General features: G+C 35.2%; 1 protein-coding gene across 2 annotated transcripts in view; it reads left to right on the plus strand.

Annotated features, from left to right (window-relative positions):
- The window catches only part of DOCK9 (dedicator of cytokinesis 9), a 136185-nt gene that overhangs the window by 46584 nt on the left and 68484 nt on the right, over window positions 1–21117 (plus strand). For both annotated transcript variants that reach the window (XM_072849945.1, XM_072849946.1), the window contains exons 3-13: window positions 364–453; window positions 2136–2218; window positions 3346–3415; window positions 7448–7543; window positions 8189–8323; window positions 13287–13461; window positions 14793–14860; window positions 18748–18822; window positions 18920–19060; window positions 19428–19628; window positions 19769–19891. In XM_072849945.1, the coding sequence (XP_072706046.1) occupies window positions 364–453; window positions 2136–2218; window positions 3346–3415; window positions 7448–7543; window positions 8189–8323; window positions 13287–13461; window positions 14793–14860; window positions 18748–18822; window positions 18920–19060; window positions 19428–19628; window positions 19769–19891 (1257 nt within the window). The remainder of the gene's footprint in view (window positions 1–363; window positions 454–2135; window positions 2219–3345; window positions 3416–7447; window positions 7544–8188; window positions 8324–13286; window positions 13462–14792; window positions 14861–18747; window positions 18823–18919; window positions 19061–19427; window positions 19629–19768; window positions 19892–21117) is intronic.

Consider the following 21117-nt stretch of genomic DNA (forward strand, 5'->3'; position numbering starts at 1 on the left):
TTTTTATCTGTAATAATAACACTACCATAATGTCTGTCTTGAAAATATTGGAGTTACGCTGTGATGGTGGAATTATTTTTACTAGTGTTTTCTTGCCCATGTTAACAAAATAGAGGAAAACACTTTTCTATGGCATCTATTTCTTACTGATTCCAGTCTTGCCCTTGCTTTGAAAGAAGGAACACATTGCTAATCTTTGAATGAAAGCAAATTCTCATTAATTGGCTATTCTGAAACAGCATATTCACAGGATGTTTTCTCCTGAGCTTCTGTCTTAGGTATAGTGATATAATTGAGTGTTGCCATAATGTGTCATCTTTCGTTTAATTGCAAGTTTCATTAATTGTTTTCGTTGTTTATCAGACAGCATTATTGAAGCGGCAGAGTCGATACATTCGTTCAACAGTTCCTGAAAATGCAGAGAAGGAAGCTCAAAGCTTGTTTGTAACTGAGGTAATATTGGAATTGCATGTGGCTGTGTGTAATAACGTTATACCTGAATTGTTTTCCTTCTGCTTCATTTACCATTTAAAAAACAGGAAAAAAAGCCCTGAAAAAAAAATTAAATTTTTATTGCCATTTACTTGTCAATGATTTCAAGGGAAAATTTCCAGGAAAAACTAGGTTTTTTTCCATTGGTGGCTGGAAAAGAAGGATTACAGGATAGCTTTGAATTATTTTGTTTGGGTAATTGGCTTTTGCAGATGCTTCTCCCCCACTTTCTTTATGCTTTTGGCTTTCCCAGATGAAGATGGGTGATTTCCATACATAATGTCAGGAGCAATAGTAAATCTGGAATTAATCACTGTGGCTTGTTTTTCCTGATAAAGTGTTTCACACCAGTCGTTCTTAGTTTGTTCATAATTATCTTTGTACAGTTTGCTGGAATAGAGGTATTCATAACTGTAACACTTGTAGAGGCCAAAATTCATTATGACTGCTCAATTTGTATGCTATATGTAGAAGAAACATCCTCAAACCTAAAGTTTCTCATAACTGCTTGCTTATGTTGGCATTCCCTTGGTTCTGACTGCAATGTGTTTCATTTAGTGTCTTGTTGAAGCCTTTTAGGAATGAAAGGTTTAAAATTTTTGTCTTTTTTATATTACCTACTGGTTTTCTACTGATATACTCTGAGCTGATACTTTAACATCTGAAACAAGTAAATGTCTGTTGTAATTCCAAGAAAACTGAAGGAGCTCCAAATAGCTGAATCTACCTCAAACATCAAAGTGGTTTATCCACGGTGATACATACCCTTAATACCTAACCTAAACAGTTCTAAGATAAATTTGAAGAAGGTAGACAAGGAGGGAGGAGTGTTATAGGTAATTTATGAATTTTAATGTGTTTCTGCAGAAACAATTGCTTGGCAAGTATTAACTTTGTATTTTGAAATATAAAGAAAATATTTTTTAATCATTAGATTCTATGTTTGTGTACATGTAAGTCTATTTGTGTAACACACAAAATTTTGTACCGTATGGTTTCTGGCAACAGGTTTTGTCAGTTTTATGTTACTTTGGTCAAAGCCAAGATAAATCAGTACTTTCATGTTGTAGCAATACGGGTGGAGTAAAATAGTATTTCCTGTGATCTAGACCAAAGCTTAATGACGTAATTGCTTTTCAACAGCTGCAAGCATGCAGTTTAAATTTAAATATTAATTTAATTGCACTAGAAGTATAAATTTAAGGAAAATATGGTTTTAGTTTCTCTGTATCAGTACATGCGAAATCGAATATTCTATTTTAATAATGTACGTGTATTTTAATGCTGAGTTTTCTGAAGACTCAATCATGTTTTCAGCTGCAGCGAAATGCTGCTTTAACTTTTCAGACAACTGAAGGTGGTTAATCCAGATGCTGAGTGTATTCACCATTTTGTAGGTTTTTTTAAGGTACACATCTGGCAGATGATAACATCCTATTGAAACATATCACTTGTTGCAAAAAGCTGTATTGCTCTAGACTGTATTGCAAAAGAAAGGAAGTGTACAGAATTTTCAGAGATTGACATGTAACCATAGTAGTTCATAAACAGGCGTATCTTAAGAGGGTTTTTTGTGTGTGTGTCTAGGGAATGCTGTTAATTCTCTTCCAATTAATACTGATACTTGGTTTTCATTAAAACAGTGCATCAAAACCTACAATTCAGACTGGCATGTTGTTAACTATAGATATGAAGATTACTCAGGAGAGTTTCGACAGCTTCCAAAGTATGTATGTTATCTAGTGGTATAATAAAGATTCCGAATTTGTGAAGAAACTTGAACTGTATTTAGTATAAATGTATTTATTACACAAATGTATTAATACATGTAATATGTAACTTGAAATATTCTATCTCAATGTTTAATAGTCAGTAGAGATTATAAAGATTTGTTGGATGGAATTTATATTTATGAACTTGAAGGTATAAAATCTTGTTAAACCATTTGCTGGAAAGATACCATAACAACGCTGCCTTATGAATAGGCAGGTCAAAACAAGAAATTGTATTGTTGACAATGTGAATGTAAGTATGAGAATTAAAACGGGCTGAAGTTTTTAGATGAAACTAAAATGGTGATATCCTGTTTTTGTACCTTCAAAAGCATCTTTTGGAACTTTCTGTAGGAGCTTAGGGAATAGAACCTAACCGAGATAGTTAGAACAAGTGCTTGAACTAGTGCAGATTTTCACAGCATGATTCAAAGCAAAACCCTAATCTACATCTATTACAGACTTTCTAAAACATCGTGCTAGAGAAATCTTTTCCAACTTTTTCAAAATTTTGTAGGGAGAGTATAGAGATTAGACCCTTAACTTAAAATATCTGAGTGGCTGAATACTCTGAATCCCACAACTCTGGAAGATCTATGTCTTCCCTACCTGCTCTCCTACATCTATCAGTTTCAAAATAGCTTTCTTTTCCTGTGAAAAGTTCTGATATACTCACAGGTTTTGTAAAAGTCAGTACCTGGTTTTCACTTGCCCTGAACAGAAACCACAATAGTCAATAGGAATTTAAATAAACGCATTGTCCTAAAAGGAGACAATGGTTGCAGGTATGAATTCTTGCTCCTAAGATATTAGGAGTGCATTGAATGAAGAAGGCGTTTGGTTCTCTTCAGTTACACATAAGGACAGTGGCAAGCAGAACAAAAGAAAGGCTGTGGGCAGATGTGCAAGTTAGGAAAATTGCTGGCTAAGAAATCTATTTCATGAAAAATACATGCTTTTACTTAGTTATTCTTATGCTTTTTCCTCTTCGGTTAGGAAAATAACATCTTTATTTTTGCAGCTATAAAATATGTGACTAATCACAAAATTCCTAGTATTTTAGAAGCTTTTTCTTTCCTAGTAAAGGGACAAAATCGGAGAAGCTTCCAGTTCATTTATATGAAGTGGATGAAGAAGCAGATAAAGATGAGGTGAGATAATAGTAGTTCCTTACTTTCTCTTGCTTTCAGTAAAGAATGTTGGATAAGGAGACGTTACAAGTTGGTTTAAGTGTTGATGTCAGTAAATGAAAACAGAGATTAGCTTGAACAGCCTGACTGGGAAACAAATGTAGTTATTTTACATATCTTCTGTCAAATAGCCTTGTACTCCTGAGATCTGTCATGTGAGTAGAACAAGTTTTGACAGATGGTGAAATTGAAGTTTTAATACTTGGTGACGTATAATCCTTCAGCTTTCATAAAATCTGTCTTGTCTTATACTGTTTCTGTGTAGATGGGTATATAAAGAGAAATGTTTCATGCAGTTTAATCACGAAGTTGAGTAAAATCATAGGTGAATCTGTTCCAACATGACAGTACACACACTTAAGCATGCATGACAGTATAGCTTACAGTGTGAATTAAAATGAGTTTGTCACAAATTTGAGTATAGGATAAGACTTGGAGATCCATTATGGAAACAAAAGCTAAAAAAATTGACTAAAACTCTAAGGTATTTTCTTTTTTGTCATTGGATTAGGGAAACCAGAGATCTATTGCCTCAAGCAATTTCCAAGTATGTTTCAAATGTCAAAGACTTTTTTCAGTAACTGCTGCTGTTGTTTGTGTGATTTATTTAATTTTTACCACACCTTGTTTCAAAACACAGTGTTTAAATGCCAGTGTTTTCTTTTCTTACGAGTACTTGAACTCTTGCATCACAGAAAAGAATTAAAATAAAATATTTTTTTGTGGTTTTTACTCATTGACAGTTACTTTGCTTCTAAATTCCTTGTATTCAGAAGTGCTGCATATGAAATAAAAGTAGTTCCTTACAAGTTTTCCTGGATTAAATGTGGAAAAAGTAGTTCAGGGAGTGCATCTGAATAGGTGGATTCAGATAGAACAATAGTTCAGAACAGGTAGTCTGAGGATGCCATTTCTCCAGCGCTGCTATTAATCTGCACTGTGATATTTGGACAAATAATTTCATGCATCTGTATCCAAATCTTCCAATTTGTAAGATGAGGATAATTATGATGTATATTATACTGAAATTGGAAAGACTTGACATTATTTACTGTGATAATATTTCTGACAACAGAACTGTTTTAGAAAACAGTGAGTTAAACATGAGAAAAAATAAATGGAGGTATAATTGACTGTTACTAGGAAAAATACTTGTGGCTAGAGTTAGTTAAACACTGAAAAACTATAGCTTGGCTATTATCAGATGGTATGTGTTGTACTAGGAAGTGTAAGTGGAGAGGACTTCCTGTTTCCTTCTGCCCAGTTTCCTGTTAGAGCAGGCAGGAATGTCATCTCTCTTTCAGAGGGTACAGTCACTGGAGAAGAGGTCTGCTACTCTTTGAGGAACTTAAAATATAAACACAAGAAAAAACCATGCTAGGAAGAAAAGGGAGCTTAATGGGAATAGGGTGGGGGGACCATAAATTCTTTCCTCAAGGGAAGAATTAATGCAAGAGGTTTTTCTTTCAAACATTAACATCCTTGTATTCCAAAAAGCATATATGCAAATCTTAGATTAAAAGTTGTTTGGTCTTCTTTTTGTTTTGCTTTTGTTTGTGCAGGTTTTTTTTTTTTTTTTTAAGAAAGCTGATTTATTAAAAGACAGATAGAAAACAAAAAGCTGCAAGTGATTAAAAATTGGAGGAAAACCAGATAAAGATCAGTTTAATCTTCCATCGTTAAAAAGGAGAGAATTACCTTTCCAAAACTAATTTGAGCTGTCAGGCCACCAGGTTGCTATTTGTAAATGGAATTTTTAAATCAGCCTGGGGTATGGGATCAAGATAAGGAGTTGTTTTTGTTGAAACAGTTGCTGTTGAAGTAAATTTTGGAGCTGAGTTTGTGGGAAAGATCATTAAAAAAGGTGAAGCACAGTGTGCAGCAGTAATAATAAAAGTGAGGAAATTAACTTACCAGTTGGAAACAGGAAGTATGTTTTCAGTGTAAAAGTCATGTGTTAACAACTGGATTCTGGGTTCCTTTGTATTAACAGATGGTCGGATGGAAAGATTCAGTAGCTTTTTGGCTCTGTAGGCAGGAATTCTGCCTGACAGAAAGAAATGGCGTAACTAGAGAGGCCTGAATGACAGTCAGTTTTATGGTTAGAAAACAGCATGCAGCTCAACAGAGTTGGGAAACAGTGCACCTCAGAGACTTGGAACTGGAAAAAGAGTCTTGATAGAGCTAAATCTTAATTTTTGTTAACACAGGTAATTAAGGAATTCTTGTCATATCAGGTGATCTTATGTATGGTTTGTGAAATTACAGAAAAGCATTGGTTGTTTTGTGCCAAGTTTTGACAATAATTCATCATCTACTCATCATCTTACACTTGTAAAGGTGGTTTTAAACCATCCTTTCCTTGGGGATAACTCCCATCAGCAGAGGTGGAGAATTATAGTTGGAAACCCAGAAGTGTTTTCAGTTGTTGTCTCTGTATCTTGATTGTTGTACAAGAAAAATTGTTATCTAGGTAATAGAACAGGGGTGGGTGCTAATGACTTGAAAATATGAAACAAGCAGACTGTATTGCTTGGACAGTGAGACTCACTGGGGTATATGAAAATTTATGGAGTATTTCTGGTCCATGCTTATGGGGCATTATATCCGATGCCCTGATAGTTGGTGACCATGTCATCCTTACTGGACCTAACTTCCATAGTATCAAGCTGACTAGAATTTTTGAAGGAACAGATTGCTGCATCTTTTGCCTTCTGTTTGCAGTTTTTTGAAGTTCAAATGTGCATATGCATATGAATATGCAAGGTACACAGACTACATAAGCTGTAAATAAATTAACTAGTAACTTTTTACAGAATGTTCCTTGATTTAGTTTCAGGAACTAATTCATATTATTCCAAAATTTGGTTTTAATGTTCAGTAGTTTAACTAACGACTCTGTCCCCCATATGTAATCACTTTTTGTTGTGTGTTCTCTTAATAGCTGAGAAAAGGAATTAGAAAAAGTAGTTGAGGCACTTGAAGTTTTGTGGTTTTGTTTTCAACTGGATACTCAGCTAATTTTCCATGTTTCAATAATAAATTATTAGGAGTATTTCTCCTCTAGATGGTTGAAAAATCTTCCTACCTGTCTAATTTGTTAATGTTTTTGTTGTGTCAAAATGGGTTACATCAACTGGAAACCATAGTAAAGTCAGCATGGTACTGCTCTAAAAGATTACTTGAACTGAATATGTAATATTTATTCTGTGGCAATTATAAATCTGTCATTTTGATTGGTTTTGATAGTAGACTACTGCTTTTTGGTATTTGTTAACATCCTATGGATTTTGATGTAGTTTCTAAGTTCCATCAGCTGGCAGATGGAAGTGGTATACAGGCAGTGGGTGTGATGTGTGGTGCATGCATTGGATCTGCTGTTTGTGAACTTGCCATTACTGCCAAGTTTGGTCTTGTTCTCTTTAGAAAGCTTTGATTCTAAAAGGGCAGATCCAATTCAGGAGTTCAAGGCTTAGTTCTCTGTAAATTCTTAAGGAAGTAAAGTCTTTGAGGTAATACATATAAAGCAAAATGGTTTGAGAAATCTCGGTTGAAGTTTTGGATAAGCATGAGTTTACATTGTTCTTTTTGGTAATAGAAATTGGTAAAAATTCTTGCACTGGAAGATTAGAATATATTAAAAAGCTTACAAAGTAAATGTAAGTAAATGTTTTGAGTTTTCCCTCTTTCCTCTATTTCAGTGGGATTTATCTTGACTAATATTTGGTCATAGAGAAAGCCTATATAAGTGGCCAGGTTACCTATCAAAGGTTAGATGAGGTCAATCTCATCCCTGGTCTTTAAATAAAATAATTGGAATTTGAAAGCTATAGACTTTCACCAGGGACTCATAGTACATTATTATCATTACATTATGAGCATAGCTATTCCATCTTTTAAAAATTACTTCTGAAACTTTCAATAAATACAACATTTTCAGACTGTAATGCAAAACTTTACTTTTTTTTAAAATCTCCCTTTCTTCATCTCCAGGATGCAGCATCTCTTGGGTCTCAGAAGGGTGGAATAACAAAACAAGGATGGCTGTACAAAGGCAACATGAATAGTGCAATCAGTGTGACAATGAGAGTAAGTTTAAGAATGTCTTACGTGTGGTAAAAACTGAACACCAATATCAAATATCACTGTGCCTTTGAGAAGTCAATTTGTACGTGGTTTACTTCTTAAAAAAAAATTAGTGTGGGATGAAAGAGGGAAGCTTGTATGTAACTTATATCTGTGAAATCTTACTTTCCTTTTATTCTACTTAAATCAGAAAAAATGCATTAAAAATCCAGTATGTGGGAGAAGTCCAGTGTTTTAAATAATTTTCTTAACTGGACCCTGGTATGTTATTAGTAGAAAAGGGACTATGTAATATGAGATTTTATTTGTATTGCCTCTTCATTTAGAAACAAACTTAACTTATTTTTACAGTTATCACAATAAATATCTATTATGTATAATATCGTAGAGTCAGTTTTAAACACCTTTCAATGGGTCAGAAATACTTTCAAATAATATAGTACAATCTTGCTGCAGGTTTTTAAGTTTTTTTGTTTTTTTTAGATTACTGATTTCTGTTTTATTTTCTGAGGATACCGATTAGGTTATGTGTAAATAAAAGCTTTTTTCTATAACCTGCTGTGTAAATAGCACTTATGGGTTTTGTAATATGAAGCTGATTAATACTAGTGTAGTAATTGTTTTTCTTTCCTCCTTTCTTTTCACTAGTCATTTAAAAGAAGATTTTTCCACTTAATCCAACTTGGTGATGGATCCTATAATCTCAATTTCTACAAAGATGAAAAAATATCAAAAGAACCTAAAGGATCAATATTTCTAGATTCATGCATGGGAGTGGTTCAGGTAATTATAATTTTTCTGCCTGTTCTCCAGTTAATTCTGTATTTGATAGCAAATGGATTTTTTAAAATTACAGATAACTTTTGTCAGATGTAGATAAGTACCTATTTTGAGAGGAACAGTTAGACACGCTGCATCTTGCAAAAACAGCAAATGAGATTTTAAAGGGCAGGAGGCTGAATTTTAAAAATCTTTCTGAAAAGAACATAAATTACTAGTTGATGTCAAGTATTTATCAAAAATATCAAACAAAATTTTACGGCAAACACACAGAAACTCCCAACCTTAAATCATGGCAAAGTAATGACAACATAAAATTAAAGTTCATTTCAGTTACATTGTGTACTTACATGAGCTGTAAAATGTTCTGCATAGCTTCTTGTGTGGGATTTTTGTTGTGGGAATTGTATTAAATTCAGTCACCCTTCCAGATGCTTTCATTTGACCTTTATAATGTTACTTTTATGTGCTTTTCCTTATTTTAAAAAGTTAAGGGCTTTGGTAAAATGTTTGTCAGTAGCAAGTGCCAAAGAAAAGATTGGGTTTTTTTCCTTGTGATTCTGTTATGTATTTACAGTACAGCATGTAACTGTTTTGTTAGGCACAGCATACCTGGAAAAAAATCTTGGGTTTTAGGGTTTTGTTAACTTGGCTAGAAATAGGCAAAGTTTAATAAAAATGTATTTCTTAAACAATATTTTTTTTAGTGTAAAGTTTTTAGAAGATTTATGCAGGGAGATACAACAGCTTTACAGAGGATTATTTTTTTTCCAAATATTGTAATAATGTTTTTGGATACATATTTAATAGATACTTCGCATGGGAAGTCTTGTAACTGTAATAAATTTAATCATATTTCAAGTTCTATACACAGATTTACACAGATTGTTTTGCCTTGAGGGTACAATTCTGGCCAACTCCACTGAAATGAGTTTGATTTGTGTTTTTAAAATAAACCAACAAACAAAAAAGGTGGTTCCTAAACACAGTTGTAGTCTTTGTCTTGCACTTAAAATATATCTCCTTCTGCTCCTCAGCTTCCTCTGCTTTGGCACACCTCTCTGATAATATCTGTTCTCCATCTTCTGGGCTGTTCCTGGCCCCTTTTTTGTCACTTAGGCAATGGCTTGTTTCTGGTTCTCAGCCTGTGTCTCTGGTACAGACTATTGTGGGCACTACAATATTAGTTTACAGCATCAGAAAACATTGAGATTTTCAGAAGTTACAAATGAAGGAAAGGCACTGCAGCAAAGGGAAGTGCTAAGTCCTGCAGCTGGGGGGAACAACCCCAGGCTCTGGTACATGCTGGATAGGCCACTCAGCTGGAAAGCAGCTTGGCAGAAAAGGGCGTGGAGGTCCTGGTGGACACCAAGTTGAACATCAGCCAGCAATGTGCCCTTGCTGCAAAGAAGGCTAATGGTGTCCTAAGCTGCATTAGGGGGAGTGTTGTCAGCATGTTGAGGGAGGTGGTCCTTCCCCTCTGAACAGCTGAATAGCACTGTTGAGGCTACACCTGGAGTCCTGTGTCCTGTTCTGGGCTCCCCACTAAGAGAGACATGGGCATACTGGAGAAAGTCCAGCAAAGGGCTATAAAGATGATGAAAGGATGGAGGATGGAGCATCTCTCCTATGAGGAGAAACTGAGAGAGCTGGGACTGTTCAGCCTGGAGAAGAGAAGGCTCAGGGGGATCTCATCAACCTATATAAATACCTGAAGGGAGGTTGCAAAGAGGACACAGCCAGGCTCTGCTCAGTGGTGCCCAGTGTGCATGGGCAACGGGCACTAACTGAAACACGGGAGGCTCTCTCTGAACATGAGGAAACACTTTGTCACTGTGAGGGTGACCGAACACTGGCACAGGTTACCCAGAGAGGTTGTGGAGTGTCCATCCTTGGAGATACTCAAAAGCTGCCTGGACACAGTCCTGGGCCAAGTGGCTGTAGGTGGCCCTGCTTGAGCAGGGAGGCTGGGCTAGATGATGTCCAGAGGCCCCTTCCAACCTCAGTCATTCTGTGATTCTGTTTTTGGTTTTTTATAATCCTGAAAACACCCTTTTTCCTAAATCATCTTTTCATGAAGTACTGTTTCATACTTTCTGTTCCATCAGTTCAATTCAGGTAACCTGAAGTTTCCTCAGACTTTGTTAGAAGCTTTTTTTTTAACTATTGTTCCTGTGTTCTATTGCAAGTAAGGTTTTGGGCTGATACAGTAGTCTTTAAGTAAAACTGTACTGTACTTTGGATGCTTAACGTTTTATAGTTGGCTTGTGTCTTGAATGCTATACTGCTGTTGTGGTTTAACCCCAGCCAGCAACTAAGCACTACACAGCCATTCGCTCAGTCCCCCCTGGTGGGATGGAGGAGAGAATTAGAAGAGTAAAAGTGAGAAAACTTGTGGGTTGAGAAAGAGACAGTTTAATAGGGAAAGCAAAAGCCTCATGTGCAAACAAAGCAAAACAAGGAATTCATTCACTCCTTCCCATGGGCAGGCAGGTGCTCAGCCATCTCCAGGAAAGCAGGGCTCCATCATGCGTAACGGTTACTTGAGAAGACAAACGCCATCACTCCAAACGTCCCCCCCTTCCTCCTTCTTCCCCCAGCTTTATATGCTGAGCATGACACCATATGGTATGGAATAGCCCTTTGGTCAGTTGGGGTCAGGTGTCCCAGCTGTGCCCCCTCCCAGCTTCTTGTGCACCTGGCAGAGCATGGGAAGCTGAGAAGTCCTTGATTTACTATAAGCACTACTTAGCAACTAAAACATCCCTGTGTTATCAACACTGTTTTCAGCCCAAATCGAAAACATAGCCCCATACTAGCTACTATAAAGAAAATTACCTCTATCCCAGCCAAAACCAGCACAACTCTATTCTGCAGTACCATCAGCATTCATCTTGGCATCTGGATGTTCAGAACTGCGTGTAGAAATTTGAGACTAGTTATGGATCAACATCAGGTGCAAAAGCAAAATCAGTTAATGCTCACTTCTATGAAGCCAAGAAATCATTGAATGGCTAGAATAAAGGGGGTTGGAAATAGCTATTTTCTTCACTTGAATTGTTGGTGAGGGGCAAGTAAATGAGATTTTCAGCTATAAAATATTATACATAATGGCCCTATTCCAGATGTGCGATTTTATTATTTTATACTACGAACTGTATCCTCTCTCGCTGATCTTATTTTATTCATTGTTTTACTGTTACTTAGTATTGGTGTTGTATTAGCATCTAGAAACTCATATTGGAGAAGAGTGTTCTCTACACAGTAGAAATTGCATTTCCATTTAATGGAAGAAGAAAATAAAATAAAAAATTGTATGGATGTCAGCCACTGTACTTTGCAGTAGTCTGACTTGGAATTCATAGAAATGGTAGTTCTTCTTAGGTAGACATACTTACAAGCTTTTGTTCTCAGAATCAAACTACTTCTTTCAGAGTAAGTCTTTTTGGTGAGCGGGGATTAGTTCCTATTGCATTTGTATAACATTTCTCATTTCTGTTTTGAGTTCATTCAGTACATATGCTTATTTATTTTTCAAAGGCAGTAGATGCACAAGAGAGAAGAATTCTGACTTCACTAATAGACATTAAAGATAAAGCAGAATAGAGCAGAATATGCTCCTTTATCAGTACTTGTATAAGAGGAATGCTGAATATGTGCAATAAGTTTTGTTGGTTGGGTTTTGTTTTTTTTGTGTGTATGTGTTTTTTGTTTGGTTGGTTTTTTTTCTCCCCCAAACCGAAAAATGTTAAATGAAAAGACAGGAATTCCCAAAATACTGTTTGGAGGTTTTTTTGTTTTGTTTTGTTTCCCTGGGCTTTTTGTTTTGTTTTAATACTGAACTGTATTGAGACTTTTCTGCATCACAGAGAAGTGCAGTCACATAATATGTGCAGTGTATGTATTCACACATACAGTCATATATATAGGCATAGTTGCTCTAGTTCAGTGATTTGTGAAAACTGAGAAGTGTGATATTTACTACCCATGTCGAGCTTTTAAACTGTGAAAGTTAAAGGTTACTGTTCTAAGATTTTTCATTTACTTTGGTACTGATTTTAATTGGTAAGACTGCCTTATATCTGGAGACTATACATTTGTTTGTATCCTCCTTAACAGAAACTCATCTTTGGTAGAAAGCTGACTGTTTTGCTAACCAGTAGTTAGTCTGTTAATTGAAAAATCTGAGGCATAGTGAAGCTAAAATGTAATTTGGCATTTAATTTAACTTAAAACAAACAAACAAATCCCCCAACCATTAAGTCTGTCTTATTGTTTATGTTAATGTTTATCTAATGACTTATCAATTTTTTAAATTAAATTGATGATAACATAAAATTTTAATTTAAGACTTGTAAATTCATTCCCAGGAACATGAGTCAAGCCAGGTAGCATTTGAAGCCTTGATTTAAATTGTGTGAAAAGGATGACAATAATGGTTGAGGAACAAAGGAGGAATTGATTCCCAACTTCATGCATATTTAAAAGACTAGCAATATCAGGGCATTCAGGGTTGAGGTTGGTTATGATTTAACCTCTGGTATAAAATCCCAACGTGCAAATGATTCTCACTCAAATATTAATAGTTTTGTGCTTTTTTTTTTTTTATCAGTAGATCTCAGTTAGCTTCACTTCTAGATGATCTGAGTACATGAAGACTTGATATTTAGAAATTGTTTTTTTTGTTGTGTTTTTTGTTTGTTTGTTTGGTTTTAAATGATTACAAGCAGAATGATGAGGGGGAACTGAAAAATGGGCTGTTATCTTTCATGCTTCCACTTGTTGCAGTGGTACAAATAACTTCAAGAGGTCAAATGTCAGAGAGGAAAAAAGTGTAATTATAATACACTTATCCAAAATATCAAACTGTATATTTTTGTTAAAAGATCTGAAATACATATAACTTCCTTTGATTGTGAGTAGACAGTATGTAAAGATATTATAAAGATCTTTTATTTTCTTATAGAACAATAAAGTCAGACGTTTTGCATTTGAGCTCAAGATGCAAGACAAGAGTAGTTACCTTTTAGCTGCAGATAGTGAACTTGAAATGGAAGAATGGATAAACACTCTGAACAAAATCCTTCAGCTTAACTTTGAGGCTGCAATGCAAGAGAAAAGAAATGGAGAGTCTCACGAAGGTAAGCAGGGTTTCTAGCAACGCTAATACTGTTATGTGACAACACCTGCATTACATGCATTTGGAAAGAAGGGCTTTATTGTGGCTAATTTTTTTTTTTCTTTGGTCATAAAAATTATAGGGCTTTTCACTGTCTGTTTGAACTGATGAGAGTTTTGACCTTTTGGCATTAAAATAGCACTGTTCTGTATTGATTCCAATTGAGTTAAGTCCGGAAGAGAATAATGAGACTGATCAGAAGTCTAGAAAAATAGAACCCACAATGAAAAATCAGGATTGAGGCAGTTTAAGGAAAAGAGAAAACTTAGGAGGGACTTGTTTTGAAATGTGTAAAATGCTGCTGAAAATGGAATAATCTGTTCTGTGGTCTCTGTAGGTAGAAGAATAAGAAATTGTGGATGCACTGAGGGACTTTAAATTTAGATGTAACTCCCTTGACCATAAATATTTCCTTAAAGTACTGAAATAGATTCCTTGGGTGTCAAATCTTTTCTTTTGGAGCTCTTTAAGAATAGGTAAGGCAGATATCTGTGAGGAATATAATGTAGGCATAGTTGATAGTTTGGTGACAAAAGGGTAGCCTAGATGTCCTCTTGTGCATTTTTCCTCTTGAGAGCGTATAGGGAGGGCAGCTGTTATGAGACCAAGTGTATGCATATCCAGAAGAACCTGGAAGAGGTTATAGAAGGTTGTTCTGCTTATAAACAGCACAATATACCAAAAGGGATCATTAGAGTTTAAAACGAAGTATCACAGTCTTTGGTGAAGATTGCTGGAATTTAACATGATGTTTGCAACAAAAGCAAATTGGAAAAAGAGAAGCCTGTAGCTCTGTGAAAGACATTTTAGTCAGTGGTCCCCAGTTGACCTTAGAACTGTAAGATGCTTATAGCTAACTGAATGGCTGCTCTGTAAATCCAGTAACTGTTGGAGAGTAGAGCTGGGAACCTAATGAACAGAGGGAACTTGCCTTGAAATCAAGTTACAATGCATAGTGGAAAAAGTCACATGAATTTGTGCGTTGAGTATCCCCTTTCCCCATGCAGATACCAAAATTAATATTAAAGCTATTTTCTAGGTAAGATTAGAAATAACTGCTACTTTACCAATTTATGTAACTGGTTACATCCTCCAAGAAATCACTGCATCAAAAATTAAATGATGGAGTCGTCCCCAACCTGTTTATGTTAATATTTGTCATTTTTGAAGGGGTAGGAGTTAAAAAAAAAAAAAAAAAAATTAAAAAAAAAATCAGAAATAGTTTTGCTACAGAGTTTTGTGAGTAGTTTGGGGTTTTTAATTTTTTTTTTTAATGTGGTTTTATAATTTCAGATGATGAACAAAGCAAAATGGAAAGCTCATCAAGTAGTTTTGATAACTACTATCCTGAAATTGCCAAGGTAACATATATTGTAAATGCCAACTTGGGATATAAAATACTAAACATAAGTTAGCCACATGAACTTTCAGTAAAGGTAAGGTATTGACTTCTAGCTTCCAGCTGGTTTGTGATGCTTTGAAAGCTTAGAAGCTCTGTCGTGAATAGATGTGGTTATTGAGCTTCTTAATTTTCTGCTTTTGGAAGCAAGCTAGCTACTGTCTTAAAGTTGCTTATATAAATCTTGACATGCTGTTTAAAAGCAGCATGTTTTATTATTTTATTAGTTTATTATATATTGCATATTTTGTATTGTTTTATTGCATGCAGGTAAGTGCTAAAGTATTTCTATAGAAATCTAGTTATACTAAAGTCAAGATTTATTTTTATAGTTAGAAGTCCAGAGGAGCTTATAGCAGTGATGATGTGAATGTATTTTAAGATGCTTGTGTTTGTAACGAGCTGGCAAGTTCATGGATACTATCTGTATTGCCATAGTTCTTGCTTTTCAATTTTGTTCTTACAGAGGTGTGGTAGAAATAGAAATAAGAATAAACCAAAATAGAAATAAATAGAAAATAACAGTAGCTCGTCCTGATGCCATTTGCAGACTTTATATCAGTTAAATCAGTGACTTGTGTGTTGCAAGCGTTCTCTAAGGGAGAAATTTTTGTTAAATCACCTAAGGACTGGAGCTGGTGACCTTTTTCTATTGAAGTTGCAGAATTCAAACTCCTTCCTGTGAATTCCTTAGTCTTTCTTCTGTGTGGCACAGCCTGCAGTCTTGAAACTTTTCTGCTTGACCATGCTCTGGAATGCTCTCCCCTTCTTTTCTGAGCATCTGTCTGACCTAGTAACTACTCCTGAACGGAGTGCAGCTTATAAACTGAGAACAAGCAGTAAACCAAATTCTACCTATTACAATAGCTAACATATCAAAAGATCCAGTGAGAATATATTAACAGGCTTTTAGCACCCAAATTGTTTGGCTGACTTAATTCTTTCTGTTACTGCTTTGTAATCGACTTAGCACGTATACACAAAAAGCTATTATGTAATAATCTAACTTCAGCTACGGCTCTATTGGGAATTAATTGGGATTGTGATGCATACAATCAAGTTTTCCCTGGAAGAGCTGTAAGCATCAAACAGCATACTTACATGAGGCTATGAAAATTTATTTCAGAAACAAATATAAAATTAGATGCTTTTATTGTATGGAAGATTTTTCTTTCTTTATAGTCAGAGTTATTGGAATGCTTAGGTTCCATATGACTTCCAGAGGGGACTTTTATTCAGGGCTGCAGCACCTGCGTATGGTTTTAGTACTACAAATGCTGTTTCCTGTTTCCTTAACCTTCTGATTGGAAGCATGCAGCTCTTTAAGCTAGATATTTTTCTCAGCTCTTTAAGCACTGGCTTTTTTAATTCCCTGGTTATAACACATTTAAATTTCTGTTTCCTTCAAAATAAGTTTTTTGGTTTTCCCATTCTAGTTCATCTTTACTAAATACTACCATTCAAAATAATTTTCTCTAATGTATTTTTCTAGCCTTTCTTCCCTGAGGAGAAGTATAGGGAAAAATCTGCCCATTTGCGTTAGTACACTGTTTGTGCCTTAACTTGATTACTTTATATAAATGCTGTTTGTTTTGAGGATTTTTTTTTTGTCCCCCATTCTTTCTTGCATTGTCTTTTCAGCTGTTGTTTGGGTTTGAGTTTGGTTCTTTTTTCCCCAGTGGAAGACTTACAAGGCATTGAGCCTTCTTTTAGGAGAGTTTATAGTTGCTCTATTATTTTTGTTGGTTCTGGGATGAGATTTTCACAATAGCTGACCTCATATCCTTATGAGGAAAGAGAAATTCCTTCAGGGGTGATTGTAGAGCACCTGACAATAGGGGAAAAAACAGTCTTCCTAGGAAAGGTTTAACCCTTGTGAATACACCTCCAAGCCTTCCTTTTTCTATCAACAGCTGTTAGTTTATAACGTAAACTAAATAAGATGGTATTGTGCGCTTCAGTGCACAGATGTGCACACATATATCTCTGTCTGTCTGTCTGTCCTGCCTACTTCATGTTCCTTTTATCTGTAACTTGAGTACCAAGAGTGAATGGGGGGGTGGGGGTTGTTTTTGTTTTTTAATCTTCAGAGAAAACAAATTAGACCTCTGTCTTAAATAACCATGTGACTGTCATCATCAGTGTGCCTAAGTACCTCCTTAACCATTACGGGTCCCAGTATTCCTTGAGGTAGGAAAACATTGTCCCTGTTTTACAGATGAGGAAATGGAATTACAGAGTCACTGCTGTGCTGTAGACAGGGTCAATGACTACCTACATTTTCAGTTCTTGACTTCTGACTGACTGCCCCCAATCTGTCAGTCAAAAATGCTTATTTTTGTCTTGTCTTTAGTGCACAAAATACCAAAGAATCTAAACCTATTCAAGATGCTTTACCTGAAACAGTTTCTGTCTTGCTCCTCTGACTAGATCATCTTCCTCTTCAGTTCTTGCCACTGACTATTCCCTTTCCAGAACATACATGCAACCTTCTTGCCATCTTTAAACTTCTTCACAGTTTAGTCCTGTGTTTCTCAATCACACTGGCTGTTGAACAAGCAAAGTCTGCCAATACTCTGCTGGTATCGAGTGTCTGGGTCATGTCTTTCACAGCAACTCTTGTCTTTTCTCCTGTGTGTGTTTAAAGATAACAAAGTAAAGTAAATGAAGTCCTTTAGAGCATCTATACTCAAAATCACACCTCAGAAGTTCCTATTCTGTAATGCATTCCTTTAAGTCAAATTATTTATTATTATTATTATTGTCAACCTAAAATAGGATTTTGAGCTCTTAGAGCTGATGGGGTTTTGGGTTTTTTTTCTTTTTCTTGAGACATAGTAGGAGTTTCTTCAACCTCCAGCAAAGCAGATGTAGACAGTAGATCACTTCCAGCCGATGGTCAGTGATGAGCATTTTGGGTTGGTAACTTCTTTTAACCCATACAGGCTGATCCAAAAGTAGACACCTGTCTAACGTAATACTTTGTATCCCTGTTTAGTCAGCTACTACTTTGGGAATGGCAGCTCTCCTACATGGGTAATTTTGGTGCATGCATGTGTCCATTTGTCATGTCCTGTGACTTTACAAATCATAGAATACTCTTTAAATAATACCTTTTTTTGACAAAGTAACCTATGTATACCATCAGTTTTCACATTCTATTTTGTTCCACTTTACTTTTGTTTTACTGTTAGTAGGTAGGTATCCATGAATCCCAGGCAGATCAGTGTACAGTGTACTCTGCAAAGTAACTTCGAAGTGTGAGGGCTTTATCTTTTGGAAGTTTTGGGGTTTTTTTTCCATCTACCCACAGGAAAACCGCTTCTTTGGCAGTAGAGCTCAAGAAAAAAAACCAAAACAAAACAGAAAAACCAAACAAGAAAAAGAAAAGAGCATGCTATGATGGTGTTCCTTAATTTAGGTAACCTGTTGTTTCCTGAGCAATTTTATGGTCTCAGGATAGCTCTGAGCTTTAACCTACATTCATACTTTTTTTTTTTTTTTTTTTTGTAAAATAGTGTTATGAAAGTTATTGTTTAAGGAGACAAACTGCTGTATGAGCTACACTGGAGTATACTTCCCATGAGCTTGGAAGGTTACATGTTGCTGATGTAAGTTTTTGTGTTTCTAGGCCTGGAAAAGCCTTTAGAGGAGAGTAGTCTTCTCTCACTTTTTACTTGGACATGATGGAGCAATTTAAACTAAGGAGTTGCAAAGCTCAGTTAGGGAGAGAAGAGTGCATGAATTAAGAACATGTAAAGCTTTGAACATCACAGAAAAAGGAATGAAATTGAAAACCACTTTAATTTAATAGTGTGATACTAAGCCTTTTTTTCTTATTTTGAACAGAGTACCAGAGAAGCAGAAATCAAGTTGAAAAGTGAAAGCAGAGTTAAACTTTTTGCCTTGGATCCAGATGCACAGGTTAGACTTTTTACAAGGAAGCATGTTATTTTCTTTTATGTTGATCCTTGTGAGATGAAAAATGACTTACCTTAATTTTTTTTTTCTCTTTTTAAAGAAACTTGACTTTTCTGGTATTGAACCAGAAGTGAAGCCATTTGAAGAGAAATTTGGAAAAAAAATTCTTGTGAAGTGTAACGATTTATCTTTTAATTTGCAAAGCTGCGTTGCAGAAAACGAAGAAGGACCAACGACAAATGTAAATAATTAATCTAATTATTTTCTGTTAATATGGTAATGAATGTCTTAATATTTTGTTGGCACTATTCTCAATGGCAAGAATTCCTTACTGTGACTGAGAAACTTATGTTGTGGGGTTTTTATTTTCTACTCCTTTAAATCAAAATGAGAGCCTAAATCCAACAAAAAGTAACTTTGCTGCTAATCTTTTTGTGTTCTAGAAAGTGGAATTTTTCTTTCACTGTCTTTTACATCTTGTCAGTAATATCTAGCGTGATGGCTGTGTGTAACTGTTTATAAAAATGTTACTCATCTTCCTTTCATACACATTTTTATAGTAACGTAGATACCAGCAATGACACTTGATTCTTTTTTTAAATGTCTAGGTAGAACCTTTCTTTGTCACATTATCACTATTTGATATTAAAAACAACCGGAAGATTTCAGCAGATTTCCATGTTGATTTGAATCACGCCTCAGTAAGGCACATGATATCCAATGCATCTCAACCAATGATGAATGGCAGTGGTGATAGCTTACACAGAATTCAAGACGTTCATGAAACTGTGTTACAATATCCAAAGCAGGTAAGAACTAGTAACCTAAAGAATTAGTAGGATTTTGGATACAAGTAGAGTTGTCCTACATGCTTTGGATGGCTTTCTGTTATGTGATGTAAAACGTGTGTGCATTTTCCTTTTGTATTTATCTCTTGTTTTATTTCTAGGGAATATTCTCAGTCACATGTCCTCATACTGACATTTTCCTTGTGGCTAGAATAGAAAAAGTATTACAGGGAAGTATTACACATTGTGCTGAACCATATATGAAAAGTTCAGATTCTTCAAAGGTATGTTATCTTCTTCTGGGGCATGGAAAAAATGCTGAGGCAAGACAGGTTGATTTCAAATAAATAAATATCAATCAAAAGCTTAGTTCTTTTATAGGAAATTCAGATAACTAGATGATTTGATTTAGTAAGTTGTAGTTATTACTAGTAACTATTATTAATTGAAACGTTATAGATAAAGTCTAACTTATTATTGGGAAACATTTATTTAGCTTTTTAAAATTGTGACATAATCTATAATTTTTATAATGGCTTTAAATAAACTGATTTGACAAAAGAGTATTAGACTTCAATATGAAAGTCGAGTTGAAAATTCTTGAACAAAGAAATATTAAATATAGGTCAGAGATTAACTGTATGTCTCTCTTAGTTAATGCATCTTATTTACTGTACCATTGTTGTTGACTTTTCCTTTGTCTCACTCTTTGGTGATAAAGTTACAGTAAATTATCATCTGCACTCTTGCTGTTTTTTTGTTCAGAACCACTGAGATCATTAAGCCTCTGTTTTTATGTATAAAATGCCTTTCTGATTTGATAGAACTCCAAATCCCTTTTGGAAATAAACCACTGAAACATCTTATATTTGCAGGAGTCTAGGATGACATAACGTTTTAATGTTTTCTGAAGCATATCTACCAGAAGCTTTGTCAGTTGCTGCTTCTTGTTTGTTGCTGAAGAAATAGAGTGTTAATTTTGTTGATTTACAGTTGTGCTTAAATAGTTGGACTGGGATACTAGGAGAAAAGGTTTTTTGTAAGCGATTTTGGCTATTGTTGACATTCTTCCTGTTTTCAGCTAGAGAAAGGGAAGAAGAAAGGGTTAACTTTCAGTGTCTGCAGAGGAACAGTGTTCTTTCCTACTGATTTAATGCTGGCTAAGCTACACGTAAAAAAAACCTGTATTTTTCACTTAGTCTTAATATAGATCAGACTACTGATTTGCTTTTCCAGGAATACTTGAGATTTTTTTTCAGCTATCATTGGAAAACAGCAGCGTTGTATTTTAGCAGTCTGGTTTTGAAGTGTATGCTGACTGTTACTGAGTTAAAACAAACCTGAACTGAGTAACTGATTTTGGTGGTCTTGGGCCTGAGCCACATGGGAAGGTTAAGTAAGCCCAAGTGTTCCCAAATTTGATGCCGAGTGCTAGACTTGTATTGCCCTGTACTGCAGGAGTAGCCAATAGGAACATTCATGGTTATATTAACTTATGCTGTGCATTTCT

This window comes from Ciconia boyciana, chromosome 1 (assembly GCF_034638445.1).
Source record: "Ciconia boyciana chromosome 1, ASM3463844v1, whole genome shotgun sequence".
NCBI classification, from domain to species: domain Eukaryota; kingdom Metazoa; phylum Chordata; class Aves; order Ciconiiformes; family Ciconiidae; genus Ciconia; species Ciconia boyciana.